At 41.7% G+C, this 26,209-nt stretch overlaps 2 protein-coding genes across 2 annotated transcripts; one reads left to right on the top strand and one right to left on the bottom strand.

Moving 5' to 3' along the window:
• The first annotated feature begins 3,304 nt into the window (after window positions 1-3,304).
• LOC307146336 (uncharacterized protein) lies at window positions 3,305-15,904 on the top strand. The gene is made up of 6 exons (XM_079850237.1): window positions 3,305-3,429; window positions 4,178-4,787; window positions 7,299-7,439; window positions 7,603-7,667; window positions 7,891-8,157; window positions 15,406-15,904. The coding sequence occupies exons 2-6, from the start codon at window positions 4,187-4,189 to the stop codon at window positions 15,448-15,450; spliced, it is 1,119 nt and encodes a 372-aa protein (XP_079706363.1). The 5' UTR covers window positions 3,305-3,429; window positions 4,178-4,186; the 3' UTR covers window positions 15,451-15,904.
• Window positions 15,905-19,472: 3,568 nt separating this feature from the next.
• On the bottom strand, window positions 19,473-26,162 carry pnpla1 (patatin-like phospholipase domain containing 1). The gene is made up of 9 exons (XM_079848582.1): window positions 25,886-26,162; window positions 25,475-25,707; window positions 24,347-24,412; window positions 24,015-24,224; window positions 23,221-23,281; window positions 22,684-22,914; window positions 22,471-22,603; window positions 20,008-20,130; window positions 19,473-19,918 (listed from the first exon to the last, which is right to left on the bottom strand). Exons 1-9 carry the CDS (start codon window positions 26,088-26,090, stop codon window positions 19,606-19,608), a joined length of 1,575 nt encoding a protein of 524 aa, XP_079704708.1. The 5' UTR covers window positions 26,091-26,162; the 3' UTR covers window positions 19,473-19,605.
• Window positions 26,163-26,209: the final 47 nt, after the last annotated feature.

Here is a 26,209-nt window from a genome sequence, read left to right on the forward strand (position 1 = left end):
GGTGTTGCTTGGTGTCTCTGTCCATCGGACTCTGCCTGGATCTCCACCTTTCCCGGATTTACGTCTGTTGGTTGGGCTCATGACTCCACCCTGGCTCCTCTCTCCATCAGTTCCACCGTGGGCCATCCTCCTCCTGGACCTTACTGGGGACGTCCCATGGTCTCTTCCTCCAACTACTTCTCCATGGACTCTTCCTCCCTTAACTCCCCCATGGACCAACCCCCAGAGTTTTGGCAACCCTCCCTCCACTTTTTTGTTTCTTTTTTTTTTGTTTAAGGCACCAGGAGGCACCTAATGGGGAGTGGTGTAAATGTAACATGATGTTTTAGTTTTAGTTTTGTACTTCCTAGTTTTCCTGTGTTAGTTCTTGTTTTCTTTGTGCCATGGTTATTAATTTGTTAATTGTTTATCTCCACCTGTTCCTTATAGTCTCCCTTCACTTAGTTTGTGTATATAATTAGATCACGCACAGTCTTTGTCACATGACAGTGGGAACACGGGGAAACAAAGAGGTGAACTCAATCTTTTTAAATCTTCACTTCTGCTTACCTGTTCTCATGTTTTCTTAACCAGCAGGGCACATCTGAAGACAGGGGCAGTAACGAATCATGACTGCTTAACATTTTAAAGCTATGCACTTTGTCACTCTTTCTTCTCATGACAACCACCCATGTGTCTTGCTCTTCTAACTGTAAGTCTGTGTATGTGTAGTCCATCTTTCCTCTGAGTCTGCAGCCCCAGACGCAACATTCATCATTCTAAAGGTCATCTGTCTCTGTCCTCTTTTTCTCCTTTGCTCCATATTTTTTCAATCTGTCCTAACTTCCACACCCGCGCAATCAATACACTTCAATAGCTTTCTATTGTCATCTCACCATTTTCTCTTTTCCCTACCTTCCTAACAACATGGAAGACGCCCATCTCATTTGAACTCCAGCATATGCTCAGTCCAAAACCTAAGCATCATTTTATGCAATTACAGACATAAATACTGCTATCTTATTTATAATGTCCAATAAGATGCATTCCCCATATCCCAATATGCCTACTCTCTTTCTACACAGTATGCAAAAAAAAGTAGTATGTCTGAATTCATAGTATATTCATAAAACAGTAAGCAAACATATTTTCACCCTTGTGAAAAATAATTGCTCTTTATCATACTTTTAGGAAGAACTTATGCAAATAATACCCTTTAAAACAACATAAACTGAATGTGATGTTTTCGGACACTTAATTTCCTGTTATTTACAATCAAATGAAAATATAATTGAGTTTAAATGTGTATTAAATGCAATTAGCTAACTTAAGAGTGTTTTTTTGACCCACTAAAGTAGGACTTTTGTACATTCTTATATTCAAGTTCATAATTACTTCGATTGTCTTTGAAATATGGTTAAAGTTACTGATAAATGTACTGACAAGCATTTATGGTAAACTAAAATATATAATGTCACTTCTATTAAAACTTGATGTCATGCATTTAATATATTTGTAATTACACATTTGTAATGATAAAATTGCAATTTAGTTCATTTAAAATATACAAAATTTTAATGTAATATCAAATAACACACTACAGTTAAATTATAATCAGTACGTTTCATGTGCTTTTCATTTGATATTATTCGAACATGCACTTTTTAAGTGGCCTTTCATTTCATTAATATTATATTATCAGCTTGATTTTTTAGATTTAGATTTAGATTTAAAATAGAAGTAGGCTAATTATGAAATTACAAATAAAGATGTATTAAGTCCTACTTAAGTCGGTCAAATAAAGCACTCTTCATTTAATATAAACTGAAACTATATAAGGCTACATTTTCACTTAATTTGAAATAACATGTAATAAAGTTTCAGAAAACATTACATGTAGTTCACACTCAAGTATATTTGTTTAAGGTTTATTATTTTCGTAATAAAAACTATGACAAAGTGCACTTCTTTTTCACAAATGACTGAGCGCTCTGTTTTAGGAAACAAATCACACTGCAAATCTATAAATCTCTCTGAATTGTATAATCTCCATTGCACTTAAAAGTTGCTACACTGTCTTTTAGAATTATGTATATTATTGTTTATTGAATGAAATGCCCCCTTTAATCTCCCTGGCTGACCAACTTCAAGCAAATCTAACATTAGTGTTAACCTACTTCTGAATAATTAAACTACTGGAGTTGAGTTAAACTCATGTGAATTATTCACTTGGGTGACTTAGAGGTAACATGGTGTTTCCTGACCTATATCTGTTTGAAAGATGCCAAAAAAGACACAGGATCTCACGGTAAGCCCTATTTTGACTTGCGTATGGTCTCTTAAGGGAATTTAAGTTGAATATCTGCTCTGCCGCAGTCTATGTAAGCACAGGTTATGTTTCGCCAGTCAGATTGAATTCTATGTGATAGGCTCCTGCAGTCATCAAGCTGTCAAGTGTTTTGATGTTATCGGAATGGAACGGAATAATTAAATAAGGTGTCCGACAGTTTGTCAATTTAAAGGATGGTCAGGAACTAACCGAGCCTAGTCTGATGAATAGACCAGTTTTGTAAATATTTCATTGATTATTTCCAATTAGTTTTAGAGAGTGTTTTAGAGGAGGCACCGCAATGCTGAATACAATACTGAGTCTGAAGAAGAGCTGGGTTTTCTTAAGCTCAAAGAGAATGAAATACCCAAATATTTTAACCTAAGGCAGTTTATAAAGAGAAAATAGAGAGGCCTTTATGAACACATAGTGCATAATTACAATTATTTCAGTTTAGTTGAAGACGTACAAAAAGACTATATGCAACACTGTAAAAAATTATTTTCATGATTTGTTGTCACAATTTTTTTTTTCTTTTGTTAAATCAGCTTAGGTAATTAATGTGGATTAGATAACATCATATTTAGATTTTCTGTTGATTAAACCAATCTCCTTAATTGTATTATCCTAACTAAAAATATATATATTTCAATTATCTAAAAAAATTGTAAGACAATCAGGTAACTTTTCTAAGTAAAACCAACAATAATGTTTACAGTGCATGAAATAATGTAACTATAACGCTACATTTGAGGCTCAAGGAACATAAATGGCGGACATTGAAATGCAGAGATGCGTTTCTGCCAAGCAACAAGAGAGGAAACTTGTGTCTTTTCTGTAAGTAGCATAATTAACTTTGAATGAATAGCGCCATCTTGTGGAGAGTTCAATATGTAGTAGCCTGCATGTGGACTAGAGTGTGCTTCTTGTTGTTGTTTTGTAATGACTACAAAGTATTCATGGTGCTAATTAATATTCATGAGGTGGGTGGGCCATGAAGTCACGTGATCCAGTCGGAACCGCTAACTTGCAGGGAAGTTGTCGCGTTACTTCTGCAAGACAAGTGCACTTTTAACCCGTTATTTGATCTCTACGTCCAAAGGTGGTCTACATCCAATAAGGTGAGGTGTATTTACTTAAAATAATGATGTCGCGATAAGTGTAATGAATGGGACAGCGCGTCTGGCCGTCTCAACAAATGAAAAGTGTTTTTAGGAGACTACGAAGGTAAGTTAAAGGCTGTGCCTCAAAACTTAGTGAGCTGCCTACTTAGACAAGCATTTGGAGCCATCATAACCATGGACATGTTGCCCAAAAGTATCTAAGTAGGCAGCTCGCTAGGTTTTGAGACACGGCACTGACCTAACTTCCGTTTTAACAGATACGGTTTCATTTTAACACTGTAAACTGTATGAAGCCACTTGGTCTAAATGTGACTTTTACCATAGTCCTATTTTTGGTGGAATTTTTATTTTTTTTCAAGTAGTACAAATAATGAATTAATAATTATAGCCTATATATAATGAAAAAGATTAATTCTTTAGTCGCCTAATTATTGTTAGGCGACTGTAAAAAACTGTCATTTTTGTATATATGAATTTATCAGATTGAAAAAAAAAGATAATATAAAAACAGTGAAATAATATAAATCGTTTTGATTATTGTGTGAATAAATAAATAAAATGATGCCTGTCACACAGTTGTGGGTCATTTTCACCATGGTTAATGTTTACCAAGGTCACAGAAGTCTCAACGAAGATCTTGGGATGTAATAAGAAAATAAAGATTAAAGACAAAATAAAGGTTTGAAAATACAGTGTTCATGTGTGTGTGTTTTGGTTCTAACAGTATTATATTGTTTCATTATAGACATTGTGAATGCAAAGTACAAACATGTTCAAGTCTGCTTCCCGTAACTCTCAGCTGCTGTTGTTGGATCAGAAGTGTGCTAAATGTCTGTTAGAGACGTACGTCAAGCGGAGCCTCAGCCTGAATGAAGGATGCAAGAAACATCAGCTGAAACAACTCAAGATGGTGAGAAGGAATGAGCGAGGAAGCCAGGCCAGACGGGCGTCCAGTGACCCCTCCAAGCCCTGCCTGTCAGCAGAGAGGCTTCCGATGATCAACCAGTGCCCAGAGTGCACAACATCAGCATCTGATTTGCTGTGTAAGGACCTGAAAGCACCAAAGAGCCAAGCCAAGGGGCGTTCTGCCTTAAGAAGTTTTCGCAACTTCTTCTCTAAGAAGAAGTCTGACCTGAAAGTGAACAGAGAAGGGGTTTCAGAAACAGACTGTGGACAGTCTACAACAGAACGGGGGGTTGGCACTTATCGTGGAAGCTCACCCGGCCGCACTGAGACTCTGAGGAAAAAACACTCTCTGAAAAAGATCTTGATCAGCGATCAACATGTTGAGCAGAGAGAGTCATTACCAACGGACTCCACTCCAGTTCCTGGCGGTGTGGAAGGGCTTTCAGATGGTGAGTCAGTGCGATATTGCCTAAAATCTTGATATTTTCAGAGATTTTATTGATAATGGTAATAAGACAGTATTTTTAGTGTTTTTTGCACTGGTAACTTGGCTGGTTTGGGCCTGTCATTGACAGCTGACCCCAGAAGCTTTTCATATTCTTTAAATTCTGTGCAGAAATTAACGTTTTCATTAAGGAGCAATATCTGCCACATTAAATTGATTTCCAGTGCCATTTTTTTAACCTTATTAGATGTATTCATATTAATCTTTTATGTCAAATTCTTACATTGAAAGGAATAGTTCACTTAAAATGTAATAATGTGCAAAAAGAGTTCACTTCTGTCATCATTTACTCGCCCTCAAATTGTTTCACACCTGTATGAATTTCTTTCTTCTGTTGAACACAAAAGAAGATATTTTGAAGAATGTCAGTAACCAAACAGTTTTTTTCCACAGGAAAAAACCACTATGAAAGTCAATGGGGTCCATCAACTGTTTGGATACTTGTATTTGCTTACATTTACATGTATTTACACTGCAATTACAATTGCATTAATAATGCTATGAAATTTATGTTTTAAAAATAGTATTTCGATTTTTTTTTTTTTTTTTTAATTAAATGATACTTTAAATACACCATCTGTGGCTTTGTTTGGAACTAATTTTATTTGCCAAATAGTGCAAAAACAGACAATATTGGTAATATTCTGTCATAAATGTAACACAATATTAAATTCTTGTTTATTGAATCAAGTCAATATCACATTTGTAATTGTGCAGATATTCGGGGAAAAAATCCTGGTTGCTCGTGTGATATTGCTTAACTATGTCATATAAAAATACAGGGGGAAAAATCAGATGGGGCATTAGCCTATATTATAAGAAGATATTTTAAAGAATGTTGGTAACCAATCAGTTTCTGCTCCCCATTGACTTCCATAGTGTATATTTTTTTTATACTATGGAAGTCAATGGGGACCAGAAACTGTACATTCTTCAAAATATCGTCCTTTGTATTTAATAGAACAAAGAAACTCATGCATACAGGTTTAAAATAACTTGAGGGTGAATAAATGATGACAGAATATGTATTTTTTTCTGGTGAAATAACGTGTCGTTTAGGGAGTCAAGGTCTGTTCACACTAAGACACTAAAAGTTCAATACAGAAATTCGGTGCAATAAACATTTTCATTTGAATAAATGGGTGGTCGCACAACACTTTTCGTTTCCTTGACTTCCATCCGAAATCGCATACTGTTTAGAAGGTACTATGTTTGGTTTTAAACCTGCTTCGTGACCACTAAAAAAGTATGTTCTATATAGTATGAATGTGTGTGTGTAATCTGGATGTACTACATTCGCCATGTTGTCATTATCATGTGACTTACCAGCGTCAGTGACATTGCTTCACCTCCATTCATAAATACTCTCCCGTGGCCTCATGGGATAGTAAAATGTCCCTCGAGTGCACACTTAAGAATCTCACCGGAAGTAGTACATCATCCAGGTACTTTTTGCCTATTTCATGAGTACTATATGAATACCATTCAGCTCGCATACTGTTTTTCGCCTGCTAATGCTCTATAGTATGGAAGTAACTATACTCAGACGCATAGTGAATGAATTTTGCTGTGTTCCTAGGTTCGAGTTGAACTCTGAACTGTTTTTCCCTACAGAAAAGGTCTGACTCACACCCAAATACAATCCATTACAATGATCCTAACAGGATCCTATCCTTCTTTCTCCAAGTCCTCAAAGGAGAGGATAGACCTCAGCTTAGATATTTATCTAATATGAAAAAAGCTGGTTGTCATGTCAGCATTTATTTGTCCATCGGATATTCCACCTAGGTTTTTCACACTAGAAAGTTTTTTTTTATCCCTGAAAGCAATCCCAGGTGATCCACATCCCTTTGGACCGAAAGAGAATTAACTTTAAAATTACCTTTAAAATGGTTAGTCAACCAACCCTCAACACACATCAGCCAGACATTCATACAGAGACTCAAGAAAAAGTTGCTCAACAACAGTAAGAATACACACTTATAAGGTGCAGGTTTGCAGCATTTCAAGAAAATTTTGAATGTATTATTATTTGTTAAATGTCAGCGACCCATCTCTACACTGACTGAATAGCAGAGGAAGAATCTGGACCCGGCTCTGTACTCTTGTATTTGGTATTGTTTGATGAAAAAATCTCAATATGTAAGCAAAGTTTGACTTCCTTTTTTCTCCACGACAGGCAGGTGTCAGAAATGGACATTTTTCTTGCGCATCGTTTTGTGTACTCTGGCAACTGGAGCATTTCTGTTTTTCTATAAGCGGTCTGGGAGTTCATTTGTATTTTCATTCAGCATGTCTGCAAAGTTTTTGTGCCAAATATTTATGCTGGTGTGAACAGGCCTTCAAACTTAAATGTCACTGTTTCATTGGTCCATATACATCAACTAAATCTGAAAAATAAAAATAAAAACTTGTGTATGTGAATGGTTTCTTGTTTCCCTTCCTCTCTCTGTAGTGTGTGCGGACTCCAGTAATACATACTTTGAGAGGGTTTCAGAGGAATTGGAGTGGATTGTGAATGAGATCCAGTTCAGTCCGAAAGATGATTCTGCTCCACTGCCTTCTAGTGCTTGTGTAGGAGATAGCAGGTCTTCAGGTGATTCTCTATGAAACATGACTAGCAGGAGATCCAGTCAATTCATGTTTTTAGAGCAGATCTGGGGGATCTGGCTCTGGGAGATTTTACTTATTAATTGATTTATTCAAAGCTTGTTTCAATTTATCACAAGTTGTAAATGTACACACTTGTGTCTCCTCAGGTGATGACAATACAGAGAGGATTATCAGCTTGCTGAAACAACATGGAGATATTATTGATCAAAAAGTTAGCATTCAATTTAAAAAATCATTACTGACGTTTGAGTCCCTTTATCCTTTGACATAATGTTCAGCCATTTGACTGTTATTCACTGTATACAGAAGTTATTTTAATTATTAACACATTTTATTACATGGCTCTTTAGGACATTGTATTCTGACTGGTCAATCACACCATTCTGTGGTTTATTTGGTCATATTGACCAGCATAATGACAATTCTCCTTCTAGATCAGCAAGAATAAGGGTGTCCAGGACTTCCTCCAGAAACTGACGTACAGCTCCTTCCAGCAGATGGCGGATCGCTATATATCCCAGATCCCCAGTCCTCTTCCCCAGACCACAGACGCCTCCCCTGAGCTGGTCAAACTCGCCTTCACCCTGGACTTCACTGCTAAAGTAGCTGGACTGTGCAGCCAGACGGTCGGTCGAATCATGGGGTTCGGTAATCAGTACCTACAGGATTCCTTCACACAAATGTGTGCGGCCCATAGACAGGTAAAAACGGATCAGTCAGCAAATATCAAAAGCACTTTATCATTAAAAGGGTTAGTTTGCCCAAAACTGAAAAATATCCTGGCTCTTCCAAGCTTTATAATGGGAGTGTATGGTACCTTAGTTTGAAGCCCAAAAAAGCACATCAATCCATCATAAAAGTGATCCATACGACTCCAGGGGGTTAATAAAGGCCTATTAAAGTGGGCCTTCTTAAGTGAAACGATGCATTTTTGTAAGAAAAATATCCATATTTATCGATTTGCTTCAGAAGGCCTTTATTAACCCCACTGGAGCCGTATGGTTCTCTTACGAGAGGTTCTCTCGTATTGCGTAGTTACTACGCTACGGGAAAGCCTTTCTTTCTCGAGATACTGAAGCCAAAAATTATCCTTAATTTTTATAATCTTGTCAACGCAGTGCGGCAGCCTGCAGACCTAGGGCAGGCTTACTAGCGTGCCCATTGGCTGCCCTGCGGCAACTGCAGCAGCCTACCGCTGAGCCCTTGGCGTGACGTCACGACCAATGAGCGCGCTTGGCGCGCTTAATGCGTCACAGCCCGCGAAAAGGGGTGTGGCTTAGCGTATAAAAGCGGGGCTCGGAGGCTGCTTCTCTGATTTCTGTCTTTTCAGCGAAGCTCTACGCATCGCTGCTCTCTGAGGAAGCCGCCGTCGAAACAAGCGACCAGCACGCCGAGGATCTCAGCCTGAGGACGCCGGCCGCCTTCGCCGCCTTCAGCTTTCCCTGCCTGCTTCGCTATCCGGCGAATATATCCTTTTACTGCTCTGTGTTGTATGTGTTTGTGTGTTCGCCCCGCGACACACTTTGCATCTAAAAGAGCGCGAGGCGTTGTTGCAAATGCCTCGCTCATCCTGTGGCTCGTGCAGAGCCGCGCTCAGCGACGGAGACCGCCACGTGATCTGCGCTCTCTGCCTGGGTTTCGACCACGCAGCCCGCGCCCTTCACGGGCGGCTGCGAACAGTGTGAGGACTTGCCGATGTCGACCCTGCGGGCTCGACTCGCCATGTTTCACGATCCTCCACCTTCTCCGGCTGCCTCTTCCGGGCCGCGTAAGAAAAAACGCCGCTCTCAAAGGCCTTCCGAGCCGGTGGTTATAGCTGAGCGCTCGCCGGAGCCCCTCCCGCGAGCCTCGCTCTCTCCTTCTCCCCCGCCCTTCACCGACGCGCAGCGGCCGGCCTCTGCCCGCACTGCCGTCGCATCAGGGGGTGAAGCAGACCAGCTGGTTACTCCCCTCTGTCAAGCCGCGCAAACGGCGCCGCTCACAAGGGATGTCAGAACGGACGGTCACGGGCTATAGCTTCCTTTACGTTACAAGGAAGCTACCCCCCCCCGGATGACGCACGCCCTCTCCCCCTCTGTTCGAGCCGCGCAAGGCGCCGCTCACAAGGGATGTCAGAAGTAGACGGTCACGGGCTGGCTTCCTTTACGTTATAAGAAAGCTACCCCGCGTCTCGGTCGCGCGCGTCACTCTCCGGCCACCTCCGTTTCTCACACATTTCTCAGTCCCCTCCTAGCTCAGGCGACTAGAAATATCTATATTGCAGTAAACGAGCCTGTTGTTATACACGCACGCCTGCAAACAAACGATGTCACAGCACATAATGACATCTTCCCGCTCTCTCTCCCTTTGTTCGAGCCGCGCAACTGCGCCGTTCTCAAGGGATATCAGAGCGGACGTCACGAGCACCGGCGAAAGGAGGAAGAGAGAGTGATTTCGTCCCGCTTAGGCCGGACTTCCTCCAATCCTCGCATATTTCTCAGTCCCCTCTAAGTTCAGGCGGCTGGAAATACTAATACTGCAGTAAACGAGCCTGTTTTAATACACGCGCGCCTGCAAACAAACGCTCGGTCATATGCTCGCACTGACTGGAAGCTCATGTGTGCCCCTGTGGCTCAGTGGCAGAACATTAGGCTTCCGCACCAGAGATCCGTGTTCGAATCCGGCTCTGGCAGCAGAAAAACTTTTTTCTGCTTGCTTCTCCGAGTTCGCGGCCAGCTTTCTTACATACAGAAAGCAAACCCGCATCTCACGGGATACATATTTCTCAGTCCCCTCTAAGTTCAGGCGGCTGGAAATACTAATACTGCAGTAAACGGGCCTGTCTTAATACACGCGCGCCTGCAAACAAACGCCGAAACGAAACACGACGCTCGGTCATATGCTCGCACTGATCGGAAGCTCATGTGTGCCCCTGTGGCTCAGTGGCAGAACATTAGGCTTCCGCACCAGAAACCCGTGTTCGAATCCGGCTCTGGCAGCAGAAAAACTTTTTTTCTGCTTGCTTCTCCGAGCTCGCGGCCAGCTTTCTTACATACAGAAAGCAAACCCGCATCTCACGGGTTAAATATTTCTCAGTCCCCTCTAAGTTCAGGCGGCTGGAAATACTAATGCTGCAGTAAACGGGCCTGTTTTAATACACGCGCGCCTGCAAACAAACGCCGAAACACGACGCTCGGTCATATGCTCGCACCAACTGGAAGCTCATGTGTGCCCCTGTGGCTCAGTGGCAGAATATTACGCTTCTGCACTGGAGAACCGTGTTCAAATCCGGCTCTGGCGGCAGAAAAATATTTTTTTCTGCTGGCTTCTCCGAGCTCGCGGCCAGCTTTCTTACATTCAGAAAGCGAACCCGCATCTCACAGGATGGTGCTTGAGTATTTATGAGCGTCTAAACATATGAGCCATCAAAGCATTTGCTCTATAACGCCGATGGTGTTACAAGTGTAGAAAATGTGCCCACTCCCATGTGCTCACTGCTACACACAAAACACGGTCTCCCCGGTAACGCTCACAGAGCGCACTCTCATAAAGCGGACACATGCCGCTTGAGTACTAAGTGTAGTAAATGTGCCCACAACTCTGTGCTCACACCTAGCTGCTGCCCGCTCTATCACACAGTTACCCCGGGTTGCAGATCCTCTAAAGCTCACAAACATTCCGGCTCTGGCCGAAGGTGTCATAAGTGTAGAAAATGTGCCCACTCCCATGTGCTCACTGCTTCACACAAACATGGTCCCCATGGTAACGCGCATAGAGCGCTCTCTCATAAAGCGGACACAAGCCGCTCGAGTACTAAGTGTAGTAAATGTGCCCACAACTTTGTGCTCACACCTACCCGCTGCTCGCTCTGCCATTCAGTTACCTCGGGTCGCACACCCTCTAAGCTCCCAAACACTGGCCGTGTCATTAGTGTAAACTCTGCGCCCGCTCACGTGCACGCGCACTCACTTTTAGACATTACAATCCCCACGCCGCTTTCGCGCCAGGGGTGTTTGTCAGCAAATCGCGCTCCATCCTCTGGGACCGAGCTACCGAACGCTGTACAGCCGGCCAATACTGTTTACCAGCCCCCGTGTTCGAGCACCAGCGGCGCGCACGCCGCTCCATCCTCTCTGATACAGGTTCCCCAATCCCGCGCAGCGCGGCGATCTGAACCCAGAGACCATTCGACCCCTAGCTATGCATGCGGAAGCATGGGAAGCTATTCAGGGCGCGTCAGAATGGGTGCTGAGTACTATAAAACACGGCTATTCGCTTCAATTCGCTCGTCGCCCTCCGCGCTTTCAAGCACAGACGGAGACGAAAGTGAGTTCAGAAGCTGCGCACCTGCTTCAAGCTGAAATAGCGAAGCTGCTGCGCAAAAGGGCTATAGAACAGGTTCATCCTTCTCTGAGCGAGTCGAGCTTTTACAGCCGCTACTTCCTCGTACCCAAGAAGGACGGAGCGTTAAGACCTATTTTAGATCTGAGACATCTGAACAAAGCCCTCATGAGACGGCCGTTCAAAATGATCACAACCAGAAAAATCCTCGCGCAGATTCGCCCAGGAGACTGGTTTATCTCTCTCGATCTAAAAGACGCATATTTTCAGATCCAGATAACTCCCCGTCACAGGCCATTCTTGAGATTCGCCTTCAACGGTCGAGTATATCAGTACACAATCCTGCCCTTCGGCCTGTCTTTGGCACCCCGTACATTACGAAATGCATGGACACGGCTCTCGCTCCCCTGAGAAAACAGGGAATGCGAATACTGAATTATCTGGATGATTGGCTTATTCTAGCGCTGTCAGAGACGGAACTTGTGTCTCACAGAACAGCGCTTCTCAGCCATCTGGAGGATCTGGGTCTCTCGGTCACTGGACCAAGAGCTCGCTATCGCCCCGTCAGTCAATTTCCTTCTTGGAATAGAACTGGACTCGGTGGCCATGACGGCCAGACTGTCGGAGCAGCGCGCGCGCCGCATCCGCCTCCTCGCCGCATCCCTCCAAATAGGCAGCCGGGTTCCGCTGAGGACATTCCAGCGTATCCTGGGGCATATTGCCTCAGCTGCAGCAGCGCTCCAGCTGGGCTTACTGCGCATGCGCCCGCTTCAACGCTGGCTGAAAGCGCGCGTGCCCCACCGAGCCTGGGCGGCCGGCGGCTTGCGAGTCAAAGTGAATCAGAGCTGCATTTCAGCCCTGCAGCCCTGGCTGGCAGCCGAATGGTATCACACAGGAGTGACTATGGGAGTGATTTCACACCGGAAAGTTGTCTCGACAGACGCTTCCAACCTAGGTTGGGGAGCGCTCTTCGAAGGCAGACCGGTCTATGGCCGCTGGTCAGACCAGGAGAATCTCCTACACATAAACTGTCTAGAGATGCTCGCGGTCGAGAAAGCGCTCAAACACTTCCTCCCATTCCTCCACGGTCACCATGTTCTAGTCCGCACGGACAATACATCGGTAGTGGCCTATGTGAATCGCCAGGGCGGTGTCAGATCAAAGACGCTCTGCACCCTGGCGGAACGCCTCCTCGTGTGGGCTCAGCACTCTGCGCTCGCTGAGAGCCGCGCATGTGCCTGGCCACCTGAACGAGGGCCCCGACAGACTGTCCAGGGACAACGTTCCCCCTGGGGAGTGGTCTCTACACCCCCAAACAGTCCAGTCACTGTGGCGCCGTTTCGGCAAAGCGAAAGTCGACCTTTTTGCGTCAAAAGACAACGCTCATTGCCCAGAGTTCTTCTCGAAGAACGAGGACGCGCTGGCCCAGCGGCCCGCTGTATGCTTTTCCCCCGGTCTCTCTGCTGCCTCAGGTCATCAAGAGAATCAGGGAAGCGCGCCACACAGTGCTCCTCTTAGCCCCATACTGGGAGAACCAAGCTTGGTTCCCGGATCTAATACAGCTGGCAGACTCAGCCCCCTGGCCGATACCGGTGAAGAGAGACCTTCTCTCTCAAGCCCGCGGCTCGATATGGCATCCCCATCCAGAGCGCTGTCTCTGCATGCGTGGAGCCTCAACGATTACACGCTGATCTGCCAGACGGGGTCATGAACACGATCATACAATCTAGAGCCCCCTCTACGAGGCGGCTCTACATGTCGAAATGGTCAGTGTTTAACAGATGGTGCACTGCTAAGGGGCTCGATCCACAGACATGTGGGGTATCGCGAGTACTGTGTTTCCTTCAAGAGTTACTGGACGCGGGCAGGTCCCCCTCCACGCTCAAAGTCTATGTCACGGCCATTTCAGCGCTCTCTGTTCAGAGCTGGGCCGCGCATTAGGAAGGAACGAGTTCGTCATCCGCTTCCTTAGAGGAGCCAGGAGGATGAACCCCCCGCGACCCCCCTCGGTTCCTATGTGGGATCTTTCACTGGTCTTGGAGGCCCTGAAAGCGCATCCCTTCGAACCCTTGGAAACTGTGGATATGAAATACCTCACGCTCAAAACCGTTTTTCTGATAGCACTGTCTTCAGTCAAACGAGTGGTGGAACAGCTCTTTGTTTCGTTTGGCGGGCGCACCAAGGGTCTCGCCGCCTCGAAACACAGCCTGTCCAGATGGATAGTGGACGCTATTGCTGCTGCTTATGCGTCTAAAGACCTGCAGTGCCCATTGGGCATTCAAGCTCACTCCACCAGAGGCATGGCCTCGTCGTGGGCGTGGTCCAGCGGGATTCCCATTCATGACATTTGTGCAGCGGCAGGCTGGGCCTCCCCCTCCACATTTGTTAGGTTTTACAACCTGGATGTTCCCGCCTTGCAGGCGAAAGTGTTATCAGTCTAAGTCTCGCGTATGCCAGCCCACTATCTGTGCGCGGGCTACGTTGTGTGATTTAGCTCTACTGGTTGAGCTGCACTATACAGGGAATTGTCAGTTCGGACCGGCCGTGCCGCTCCTAACCCCCTAGTGTGTGCTTATGTACGGCGCTAGCCCTCTGTGGGCCGCCCGGCTCTCTGCTATCACGTTCCCCGGGCTCTCCCTGGGACTCATTCAGTGGATGCTGGGCGCGCACGGCGTTGACAAGGGTGTTCCCGTAGCGTAGTAACTACGCAATACGAGAGAACCTCTCGTAAGAGAACGTTTCGGTTACTAACGTAACCTCTGTTCTCTCTAGAAGAGGGAACGAGTATTGCGTAGCCCGCCGTGCTCGCGCCACGAGCTCATTCGCTTCATGCGACAGAAACCAGAGAAGCAGCCTCCGAGCCCCGCTTTTATACGCTAAGCCACACCCCTTTTCGCGGGCTGTGACGCATTAAGCGCGCCAAGCGCGCTCATTGGTCGTGACGTCACGCCAAGGGCTCAGCGGTAGGCTGCTGCAGTTGCCGCAGGGCAGCCAATGGGCACGCTAGTAAGCCTGCCCTAGGTCTGCAGGCTGCCGCACTGCGTTGACAAGATTATAAAAATTAAGGATAATTTTTGGCTTCAGTATCTCGAGAAAGAAAGGCTTTCCCGTAGCGTAGTAACTACGCAATACTCGTTCCCTCTTCTAGAGAGAACAGAGGTTACGTTAGTAACCGAAACGATATCTTTTATGATGGATGGATGCGCTTTTTTGGTCTTCTAAAGCTCAGTCACTATTCACTCCCATTATAAAGCTTTTATTTTTTTAGATAACTCCGATTGTGTTTTGATTGTTTAATTCTTCTGATGTTGGTAAACAGTAGCACTGTGGGCCAAGTTTCTGTTCACCAAATGGACGGGTTGATTTGTAAATGTGGTCATGCATCTGTGTTGATGCATTTATAGCTGTGTCAGAAGCTATAGAAATAAACGCGTCTTTTTTTCCCACTGGGGTCCGGGAGGAAGTTTTGAGTTCTGAAATTCAATCTCTTACATCAAAGTTAGTCATTAAGTTAGTTATTTAGTTCTAGTTATTTCCTCATTTTGTTTCCTGTTTCTTGTAAATGGTTTCAGTTGATTTATTATACGTGTGCAGTTTGGTCATTTCTCCTGTTTTTCATTTCCTGATAGGTGCCTGAAGATTTGGAAGGACAGAATACCTGTGATCCAGACTGACAGCTTATTACTGTGAAGTCAAAAACGACAAATGGTACAATAGGGTAAACTCTGGGAAAGAATATTGTGATATATGTGTAGCTGCTTTTGTGAACAAGCCAAATGTAGTAGTATGTTTATACTGTAAGCTTTATTACCATTGTATAAACTACAAGGACTGAACCTAATGTTGAAGCTGTGAATAAGAAATGTCTCTTGGGTGCCGTATCATCTGAATGATCTGAATGAACATGTGACACTGAATAATGATGCTGAAAATGCTGCTTTACTGTGACGGGAATATGTATTGTAATATCATTAAATTGTAATACATTCAAATAAATGCAGCTTTTTTTCAAAAAATACTATATAATCTTACTAAGCCCAAACTTTTGAATGGTAGTATGTATTAGAAATATTCTGCACTGTGACATTTTAGGTTAAACCACGAGAAAATTAAAATAGTTTATCAGGGCCTCATGCTGCGTGTAACTTCTTTTCAGAACCGATATTTACGCTAAACAACATTACGCTTGGGTATAAAATGTAAGATATGGATCTAAAGTCATGTGATTTTTAGATCAGGTTGAGCTTTTAAAAGGTAATTTGTCGTGCTCTTTAACTGAGGAGGTGGTGTCTGTGGAAGGACCAGCAAATGTTTGTTCTGATGGTGGGAGAGGATGTTTCTTCCGACTGCATGAATGAGACCAAGCTTCGATGCGCTCTCTTTTGTGCCATTGTGATGAAATGGTAAATGGTTGCCATGAAATAATGGCAGTATTTGTTTCTGGATGTGAATGGCAGCAGGGCAGTGGTGTCTGGAACTGTATTAGCCACCCTTGACATTTCAGTGTGTCCTGTAGAAACACATTCTGCATTGAGCACCATTGCTAATCAATCTGGAAGGTATTCCTGGAGTTTGGGATTTGATGTCATCGGGGTCCTGTGATCTAACCATGGCTGCGTACGAAAACTTAGGCAGCTGACTTGTTGCCTTACCTCATCAGGCAATGACTTTGCGGGCAGAGTTTATGCACGAAGGTGCCTCATGAAACTGATTTCAGACAGACTTTTGAGGCAGCGCAACGGTTTAATGATCTACATCAAAATCGAGTGAATATTTAATTACTATAAAAGTAATTTCTCACTAGAAATGCCATCAGAAGTGGAAAATTAGGGCTGGGTAAAAAATATCGATTTCTCGATTTTAATCGATTCTCATTTTTACGAAACAATATCGATTCTTAAATCCCAAGAATCGATTAGTCATCCTGTTTTCCGTTGATGAACGAATGGATCATTGTTGCGCGCATCCCATCCAATAAATCGCAATCATCTTTGTGCTTTGTTATTATTGATATGAAACAAAGTCTCAGATTTCAAATTACGTCCATTTTCTTACGAAATTCAAAAACATAATTACCGTTTTGGCGTTGTGGCGTGAGATCGCTCCGGCGCAGCTCAGCTCAAAAGAAGCAACGGAAGCAACTTTTCCGCCTTAATACCAGTTACAGCGCGAAATAAACATGAATGAGCATCTGAAAGTGTGTTAAAAGATAGAGTACACCATATCGAAGTCCATATCATTTCTCATGGAATCGCTCAATCTGTGTTTCAACCGTGCAAAGACGTTAGTAAACAATGTCATGTAACGTCACATATACCTCAGAAAACCAGTGACCATAAACTCGTTAGTCAGCTAGAAAAGTTAACTCTAGAGAGAAGCATTTTGTTAAATATATGCACCATATTACATATTCATTATCATTTTTAATGTTCTTCAATATTTAATGCATGTTTGAATAAATCTGGAAAGTTTTTTATGACAGCCATCATTTAAAATTTTATATAATTTCATATAACTTTATTATTATAAAAATAAATAAAAGTGTATTTTAAGTGTTTATATACAAATCAGTTAATTTTTACCTTCAATATTATAGTAGGCTAGGCTAATGAAGCCTATATAGGCTACAACTGACTCCCATGGCTTACAGCATTAGTTAAGAGATTTGTTTTCCTTGAGAAAATTTGCATTGTATTGTACCTGATAGCCAAAATAATCGATATTGAATCGAATCGAATCGTAATCGAAATCGAATCGAATTGCAAGCTTGTGAATCGAAATCGAATTGTGAAATTTGTGTCAATACCCAGCCCTATGGAAAACGTTGGTCAAAAACACATTTATACTCGCAACTTTCAGACGCTATCTTTATTTATTTTTTGGCTCAACTGTTACAGAATGGAAAGCACAGGATTGTGGGATATCAAAGGCAAATCAATCAGCTGAAGGTATCTCAGTAACATTGGATTTTATAATTGGTCGAACTATTTAACACAAATCATATAATGATTGCTTGATGAAATAATAAACAACTATATAAAAACAATTGTTTACCAAGACATGGGTCTTCAACCCTCTTGGTGCTCAGGCAGCTGTATATTTTTTCTGTGATATTAAACAGACAACAAAATTAAACTATTGGTTAGTATATTTTTATAATACTAAAGCAAATAGTTAAAATGTGTTGACAGCATATAGATATGCTGATTCTGAGATTAACACATTTTCTATTATTTTCAAAACTTTACTGTTAAAAACTAGTGCTGTCAAAAAAAAAAAAATGTATGAATAAAATGGTAATATTATGAAACTTGGTCAATGTAAATGCAAAAAAAAAAAAAAAAAAAAAAAAAAAATTCTATAATGTCTTATAAGTATTATCTTAAGTGTTTACCTGTTGTCATGTATCTTCTAAAAGTTCTTAAAGGTGCTCTAAGCGATGTTGGGTGACGTCACTTCTTGTTGACGTTCGAAGTATTGTCAAACAAAACGGAGGCTAGCTCGACCCTCCCTCCTCCTCATCCCGTCCCCTCCCCCTCCCTTCCGTGCTTTTCCGATGTAATTTCGGTACTTCGCGTTCCTTCTCCTTTTTTCCCTCTTCTTTGCTATTTGTTCATCGGAACATCGTCTCTTTGGTCGTGTGTCGGCCATATCAAAATTCAAGATATATATATATATATCAATATAATTCTAACGTTAGTTGTTGTCTAGGACATCTCTCCTCTAGCTAACTTCCCTCTTCATGCTTCTCTCTCCTCCACTCCCCACACCCCCCTTCATGTGCACGCGCACTAACCCCCCACCCCCACCCCCAAATCATACTTGTCGGTTATTGGCTGGAACACTGTTTGTTATGTTTCGTGGTCCAGGCTGGGCCAGTTTGTTTTTGTTGCCGTTTGTGGAGCCTGGGCTGTCTACAGAGACCGTTTTTTTTACAGTGTGTTCAGGGGACAGGCAGCTAGCGGATAGTGAGGAGATGTTTGCTGGATGTGACAAAAAATGTTTCAGCCTAAAAAACGTGTGAAATCGCTTAGAGCACCTTTAAACTTTAGTTAATGCATTACAATGAGCTATGTATTTGTTACAGTATTTATTAATCTTAGTTAACATTAATTAATAAAAATACAACTTTTTTTTAGTTCATGTTCGCTCAGTTCCATTAAATAATATTAACAAATACAACTTTTGATTTTAATAATGTATTAGTAAATGTTAAAATTAACACAAGATTAATAAGTGGTTTAGTTACACTTTATTTAGTAACACTTTATTTTACAGTGTGCTTTTTATGTTACATGTACTGTAGTATTAACAGTAAATTATACATTATTACATGCAACTAACCTTAATCCAAACCTTAACCCTAGCCCTAATTATATAGTAAGTACATGCTGTTAATTAATATTACTTGGTACTTAAATGTATAGTTACACTGTAACAAGGACACCTTACAATAAAGTGTAACCCTTTATTTTAACGTGTCTGGGTTACAGTGTAATTATACGTTTAAGTAGTAGGCCTAATAATAATTAACAACATGTGCTTACTATAGAGTTAGGGTTTGGTTAAGGGTTAGTTGCATGTAATTATGCACAATTTATAGTAATTGCTATATTAACTACATGTAACGTGTAACAATGACACTGTAAAATAAAGTGTTACCAATAACTAAAGTTAACATATGGAACCTTATTGTAAAGTGTTACCATACATTTTTATTAGATTTTTAAAAAGAAAAAGACACTAAAACATCTAGAGCATTGTCCCAATGCTAGTCCCATGTTAGTATATATAAAAAAAATGAAACCGCACAGAACGATACATCAACTTCACTTTGTGTTAAGTAACGCTAAGCATCCTGCATTGCTTGCATTATTTTCATTTCTTTTCACATCAGCCACACGTTGTTGTAATGTGTGTTGCACCTCTATCTTGCGTCTTCTCCACTTGCGCTCTGTTTCTAGTGAAAACAGGAGCGTGTAGATGTTTGGCAAGGTCTGTGCCACAGAAGGGCTCGCTGGGAGAAGAGATGAGACGTGGCCATTCAGATTAGAGGAGGCCACGTGTCTCTTAGCAAACTCTCTGGGCCTGCGGTGCTCATCGTGAACGTGTGCTGGCATGAAACTGATCAGACTCAGCATCCTTTGCAAAAGACAGAAGATACTTCCTCAGTGGTATTAATTACAATAACTGTAACAGCAGACAATGTTTCTTTGTTGTTGTGTACTTACATGTCTCCAAGGACTTTCCTCATAGTGGACAACACAATTTTGAGTACAAAGATCATAAATATCTTGATGCCATGCCAGAGCCAGTATGCCACAGTCATAGCTTTAGTGATCCATTTCTGAGACCTGTGAAACAACATATCCAAACAACATGAGTGCTTATGAGCAGCCTCTAAATAATGCCTTTTAAATTCAGAAACCTTTAGGTGGAATTTTAAAATAAATGATGTTGATTTTATGCATTTAATGAAAATAACAGATGCACTGAAATCAATTTTATTCACTGAAAATATGAATCTATTTAATAATCAACACCGTTAAAAACAGTTGTAAAACATGTCGTTTTGATATAAACTTGATATAAAATAATTATAATTATGTTTCAAATCTAATTTGTTGTTGAAATATAACCATTCGGACAGTGGCTGTAATAATTTCCATGACAGATTCATTCAAACATGCATTAAATAATGAAGACAACATGTTAAGTAAAAATCTAACTAATATCCAATTTAGTCCATCTATTTAGCAAAATCCTAGAGGGTTTTCTCTTTAAGCTACTAGGAGCTGGACATTAAACGGTAAGTTATACAGTTTTTTATCAACCATATCTTCTGATGTTCTTTCATGTTTATTTTGCGCTGTAACTAGTAACAAAAAGGAAGAGATGATTTACTGCTGCTTGAATTGAAGCAGTGTTCTGTCACGCCACAATAAAGATTGCCTAAGCAGTATTTATTGTTTGAATTTTAATTGAAATTAAAATAAAATTGGGGGGGGGGTGAATTGTTGCATTCACTCGCAATATATTTGTTTTCTCCCCAGAAACTTTGTGTACGCTTGCAAAATGTTTTGCGTTTCCCAGGACTAAATTGTTTTGCATTTCCTGCGCGCAAATTTTTTTTGTTGTTGTTTTTTGCATTCTGCCAAGAATTATTGCATTCACTTGCAAAATGTATTGCATTACACATGAGCGAAATGTTTTGATTTTCCCCAAAAAATGTTGTGTTCTCTTGCAAAATGCTTCGCTCTGAAAATATTTTGCATTCCCCACGAGTGAAATGTTGCGTTCGCTTGGAAACTGTTTAACGTTCCACCGAGAAATGTTGTGTTCACTTGGAAAATGTTTTGCGTTCCACGGGAGCAAAATGTTTTATGTTTACCCCAAAAATATTGCGTTTGCTTGCTAAATGTTTTGCATTCCCCTGAAAATTGTCGCATTCGCTCGCAAAGTATTTTGCGTTCCCCTGAGAAGAAATGTTGCATTCACTCGCAAAAACGTTGCATTCGCTCGCAAAAATGCTTTTTTGTTCCCCCAAGAAATGTTGCGTTTGCTCGCAAAATGTTTTGCGTTCCCCCAAGAAATGTTGTTCGCTCGCAAAATGTTGTGTACCGAGTCCCTAAAGGGACGTGGTGGTGGAAAAAAATGGGGATGGGAGAGTAAAAAAAAAAAAAAAAAAAAATTATTTTGCGTCACCTCGCAAAACGTTTGCGTTCCCCCGAGAAACTTTGCGTTCCCTCGCAAACCTTTTACATTCCCTGCCAAGATATTTGCGTTCCCACGGTACGCCAAGTCCTTATTCGGACTTGTCTTTCAACCGCCTGCTTAGAGACAAATTTATATTATAAAGCTTGTTTTGAGGAAAATTGGGTTGTAGCTCGTTGTCTACGTTACTTTGATAGTAAATATGTGTCATTTGTGTTTTAACTACGTTTAGCTCACGAATATTGATCCGGGAAGTTCGAATCTGTGAATATATTACCAACTTCACTAAACTCCTTGAAGCACTCACTGCACACATTTCTTTATATTTGAGTCCAAGTTCAAACACTATGAAACGCTTCATTGTTAACGTACGGAGCTATTTGAAACACTGCCAGCGGGACATTAAACAGGAAGTGTCTGTCTGAGCTCACAACAGTTTTTGCGAGGGAACACAAAGTTTCTCAGGGGAACGCAAAAGTTTTGCGAGGGAACGCAAAATAATAACAAAAAAAATATAATTCTCCCATCCCAAATTGTTTCCACCACCACGTCCCTTGAGTCTACCATGAAACTGTGAATTTTTGTTCACGCATCAATACGAAGCCCCTAAAGGTGATGGAAAAATTTTAAGATGGGAGAAAAAAATATATTTCAATGCTTTTGCCTTCCCCTGAGAAACTTTGCATTCTCTTTCAAAGAACTCAAAAGTTTTCCTCCCATCTCATATCTCTTCCATCACATTGTACCATCAACAGAAAGCAGCATAGAATAAACAGATCAATAATAGACCGATTAATAAACAAGAAATCGATATTGTCAACCCGGTTCTAGCGTCCACACAGCTGAAATGTTTACCTGTAGTTTATTTATGTTGTCTGCCTGCAGTATTTATTATAAATGGTTCATCCTTGGACATCTTTTTTTTTTTTATTCATGTGTCCTCATAATCTTTAATCAAAATAACTTCCCTTCCTCATTACCTTTCCCATAAGGTTGTGGCACTCCAGATTGGCAGTGTAAACAGCAAGAGCAGGTATGAGAGCGTCCATTGAGATAAAGAGACATCCGGATTACTCAGAATCTCCAGCTGTCCCTCAATATTACACAGCAGCACTAAAACAGAGAATAGGAGAATGTTTCACTTATGTATCGAATCCTTCATAATCACAAATGCAAACAGGACCCTGCAGTACCTTCCTGAACCTTTACTGGCGAGTTCTTATGTCCTGTCCGCTCTTGACGGGATGGACTGACGGATGAACAAACCCCATTGATGGTCTTCTCTTCGGGTTGTTCCAGTGAGTTCTGCTGTGAATCCTCTTCCTCAACACCACCACTCTGTGTTAGCATCCAGTGATCTGAGCTCAGGGAATCATCAGATGCATCTGACTCCTTTCTCCGCTCAGGGTACAACGGCAAAGCGTCTGTCGAGGTGTGTGAGACAGTTATGAATGACAGTTGACGTGATTCAGAGTTGATTCAGTTTTTTTAAGATTGTTGTCTAAATATTAAAATCACAAAGGTTCCAATATTTCTGATTAGTATTTGCAAAAGATTTACAAGTATCGCTAAAATTGTATATGTGAAAGGGTTTATGTTTTGAAAGCTGTGCATACATTGACATTGGTTGGATGTATCGCTGTCTTACCAAAAGTAATTGTTCACTTTACATATATACTTATGAATACTTCAACACGAACATCCGAAAAAATCATTACTGTAAAACTCACTGTTCTGCTGCAGAAAGTATACGGTATCTTGGTATCCACTGTAGAAAGCCTTCTTCAAAATCTGTCAATTAACAATGAATTAAGTTAAAGGAAGTGTTGATAAAAATTATGTCATCACTTATTCACCATTGTGTCATTTGAAACCCATATTACCATTTATTTATTTAATAAAGACCATAAAAGTTACAGAATGTTCAAGCTGCTCGATTCCATCCAAGTGGAGAGTGATTAGGGTTGTTTACTCCAAAAAAAAAAAAAAAAAAATGGGATGCTAAATATCATTTTGGCTTTAATAAGATTTTCACAATTAATAGGCAAGAATAAACCTGGTGTCCTCCATAATTCCTGTTCTTTCCGACAACAAAGCACTTGAATGTGACAAGCTTGTAATCATAACCTCAGAAGTGGGATGAAGGATATCTCCGATTGTCAGGGTTGGCTAACCGTGGTCCGTTCGTGTGTGTATGTTTTTGTGCTGATTGTCATCACCTGGACTGATCAACTGATTACTACCTCATCAGCACCGGCACACCTGTTATTTATTTAGATCTGTCTATATAAGCATTGTCTCTTGTTTTGTTAACTGTCGGATCATTGTCATTGTCACCTGCCTCTGCTTCATGTCTTTGTTACCTGATATCCTGGATTTCTGTTTTGTGTTTATTTGTGTAAATAAATCTACATTTGTTACTTGCGTTTGCATCCTCACCTATACATGACACCGATAGCACGTGAAGGCAGGATTAGAGCAAACAGCCTAAAGGTACTTGTGTTGGGACATTTACAGAACTCACCCTCCAATCCCGAGGGAACATAGCATCTACCAGTCTGAGGAAGTTGGTAAGGGAGCACTGGAAGAAGAGCTTCTGGATGATGGCGTCACAGAGGATGGTGGAGGTATCGGAGGGACAGATGTCCATGTTTCCAGCAAACGGGGAGATGGTGAGGGTGGGAGAGGAATCCTCTAAGGGCTGGATGTTTGTGAAACCTCCATCCATATAGTGCTGGGAAAGTATAAAGATGTTATATTTAGAGCTTGTTTTAAGATGAATGTTGGTTTAGAGTATTTCTGTAGTTCTTAGGCATGTTGTTACAGAGGACATACAGTACAAACACTTGTACTCACCTCGCCTTTATACTGTGGTGGGATCACGCCAGAGTATACAGGAACAAAACAACTGCACAAAAGAGCCTTGTAGAGGACGGAAAGAGACCACTTAAAGGGTTAGTTCACACAAAAAATAAAAATCATCCCACAATTTACTCTCAATCCCTCAATCCTAGGTGTATGACTTTCTTCTTTTAGCCAAACACAATCAGAGTTATATTAAAAATAACCTGCTCTTCCAAGCTTTATAATGGGAGTGAGCGCCTGAGATTTTGAAGCCTAAAAAAGTGCATCCCTCCATCATAAAAGTAATCCACACTACTTCAGAGGGTTAATAAAGGCCTTCTGAAGCGAAGCCATGCACTTTTGTAAGAACATATCCATATGCAACATGAAACATGACATCATGACTTTGCGTAAACATACACGCCACTTTCAAGTCAAGTGGCGTGTTATTTACGCATTTTGAGCTTTCCGCATGTCCACGCATGTGTACGCCGTTAAACGTCCGAGTGATTCCGCGTGTATGTGTACGCCGTTAAATGTCCGAGCGAAACGGAGGAAAATGTATATCTACATCTGGGGAGCAATATTTTTTTTCCTAGGATGGTAGGGGAACACTCATAAATGGTATTAACCCGAGTGATGGGTAGGTTTAGGGACGCGGTTGGGGTAGGTCATATTTATATACAGTAATGTAACGTAAATCAACGGCGTTCATAAACACGCTGAAAAGCGATTATGCGTGTTGATAACACGCCAAAAATGGAAATACGAATTGGCGTGTCATACATACGCCATTTCATGAGATCAGTCTGCCATATTTATAACTTAATAAACTATAATCGCTGGCTTCTGTAACGGCCGTACGCGAGTCTAGTTCCGATGTAGGAGTATCGGAGCGAGGCGAATTGGTGGTAAGTTTGTATGAACTTGAATAGTCTCATTTTCATATTTGCTTTTACCTCACCAAAGTTTAGATTTTTAGGACTTTTTTCCAACAAATTTGTACAAATCATACAGTACAAATAAATACAAATGAATAGCTGTAATTGAGCTGTAACATGACACACTACTGTAAACTGAACATTTTTATACATTTTATACATATACATTTTTAAATGAAATGGCAAAAATGATGCTTACTTTTATAAGGTCATCTTTGGAGTGAAATTCCGACACTAAAACATTTTTCCCATCAGACATGCGAGTCATGGAAACATGCAGCCGTCCGGTGGCCAGAGTGTGGGCATTATCAGGCAGACAGCGCTGTAGTGTGACCTCCAGCCACCTGAAAATATCCACCGTGGGACTGAGAAGACCGAGCGGCTGTTGTTTGGCAAATCTCACAAATTCCAAGAGCTGGTCTCGCACACGTCCTGTGAGAAGGTGGATTTAATGATACTGACTCATTTTAACAGTTCTTACAGCACACTAATCCCTGGACCAACCTGGTCTTTTTTTGGATGGAGTTTGAACCTACAACCTTTATAAGTACAACACTAGTCCCATAGTCGATAAATGAAGGTGAATATGAATAAAAAGATCTCAGATTACCTAGATTGGACCCACAGGCGACCGCTGCAGCCACGAGAGAACCAGCAGACGCGCCGTAGACTCTTGGTGCTCCTTGCAGGATCCAGGCCGCGTTATCCAAAAGACTCTGCGCAGCACCGAGTTGGTAAGTTGCTAGAAAGCCAGAACCACAGAAAGACACGGAGAGGTTCTCATTTTTAGACAGAACGCAAAACGGTGATGACATGACTGGAAATATCTCCTCGTGGTCGGATGGTATCAGCTCTTCAGTGCTCCGACTCTAACTTAAGATGAGGACCGTCAGAGCAACAAGATAAAATCAGACCGTCACGGTGTTGTTAACAA

This window comes from Squalius cephalus, assembly GCF_949319135.1.
Source record: "Squalius cephalus genome assembly, chromosome: 18".
NCBI lineage: Eukaryota > Metazoa > Chordata > Actinopteri > Cypriniformes > Leuciscidae > Squalius > Squalius cephalus.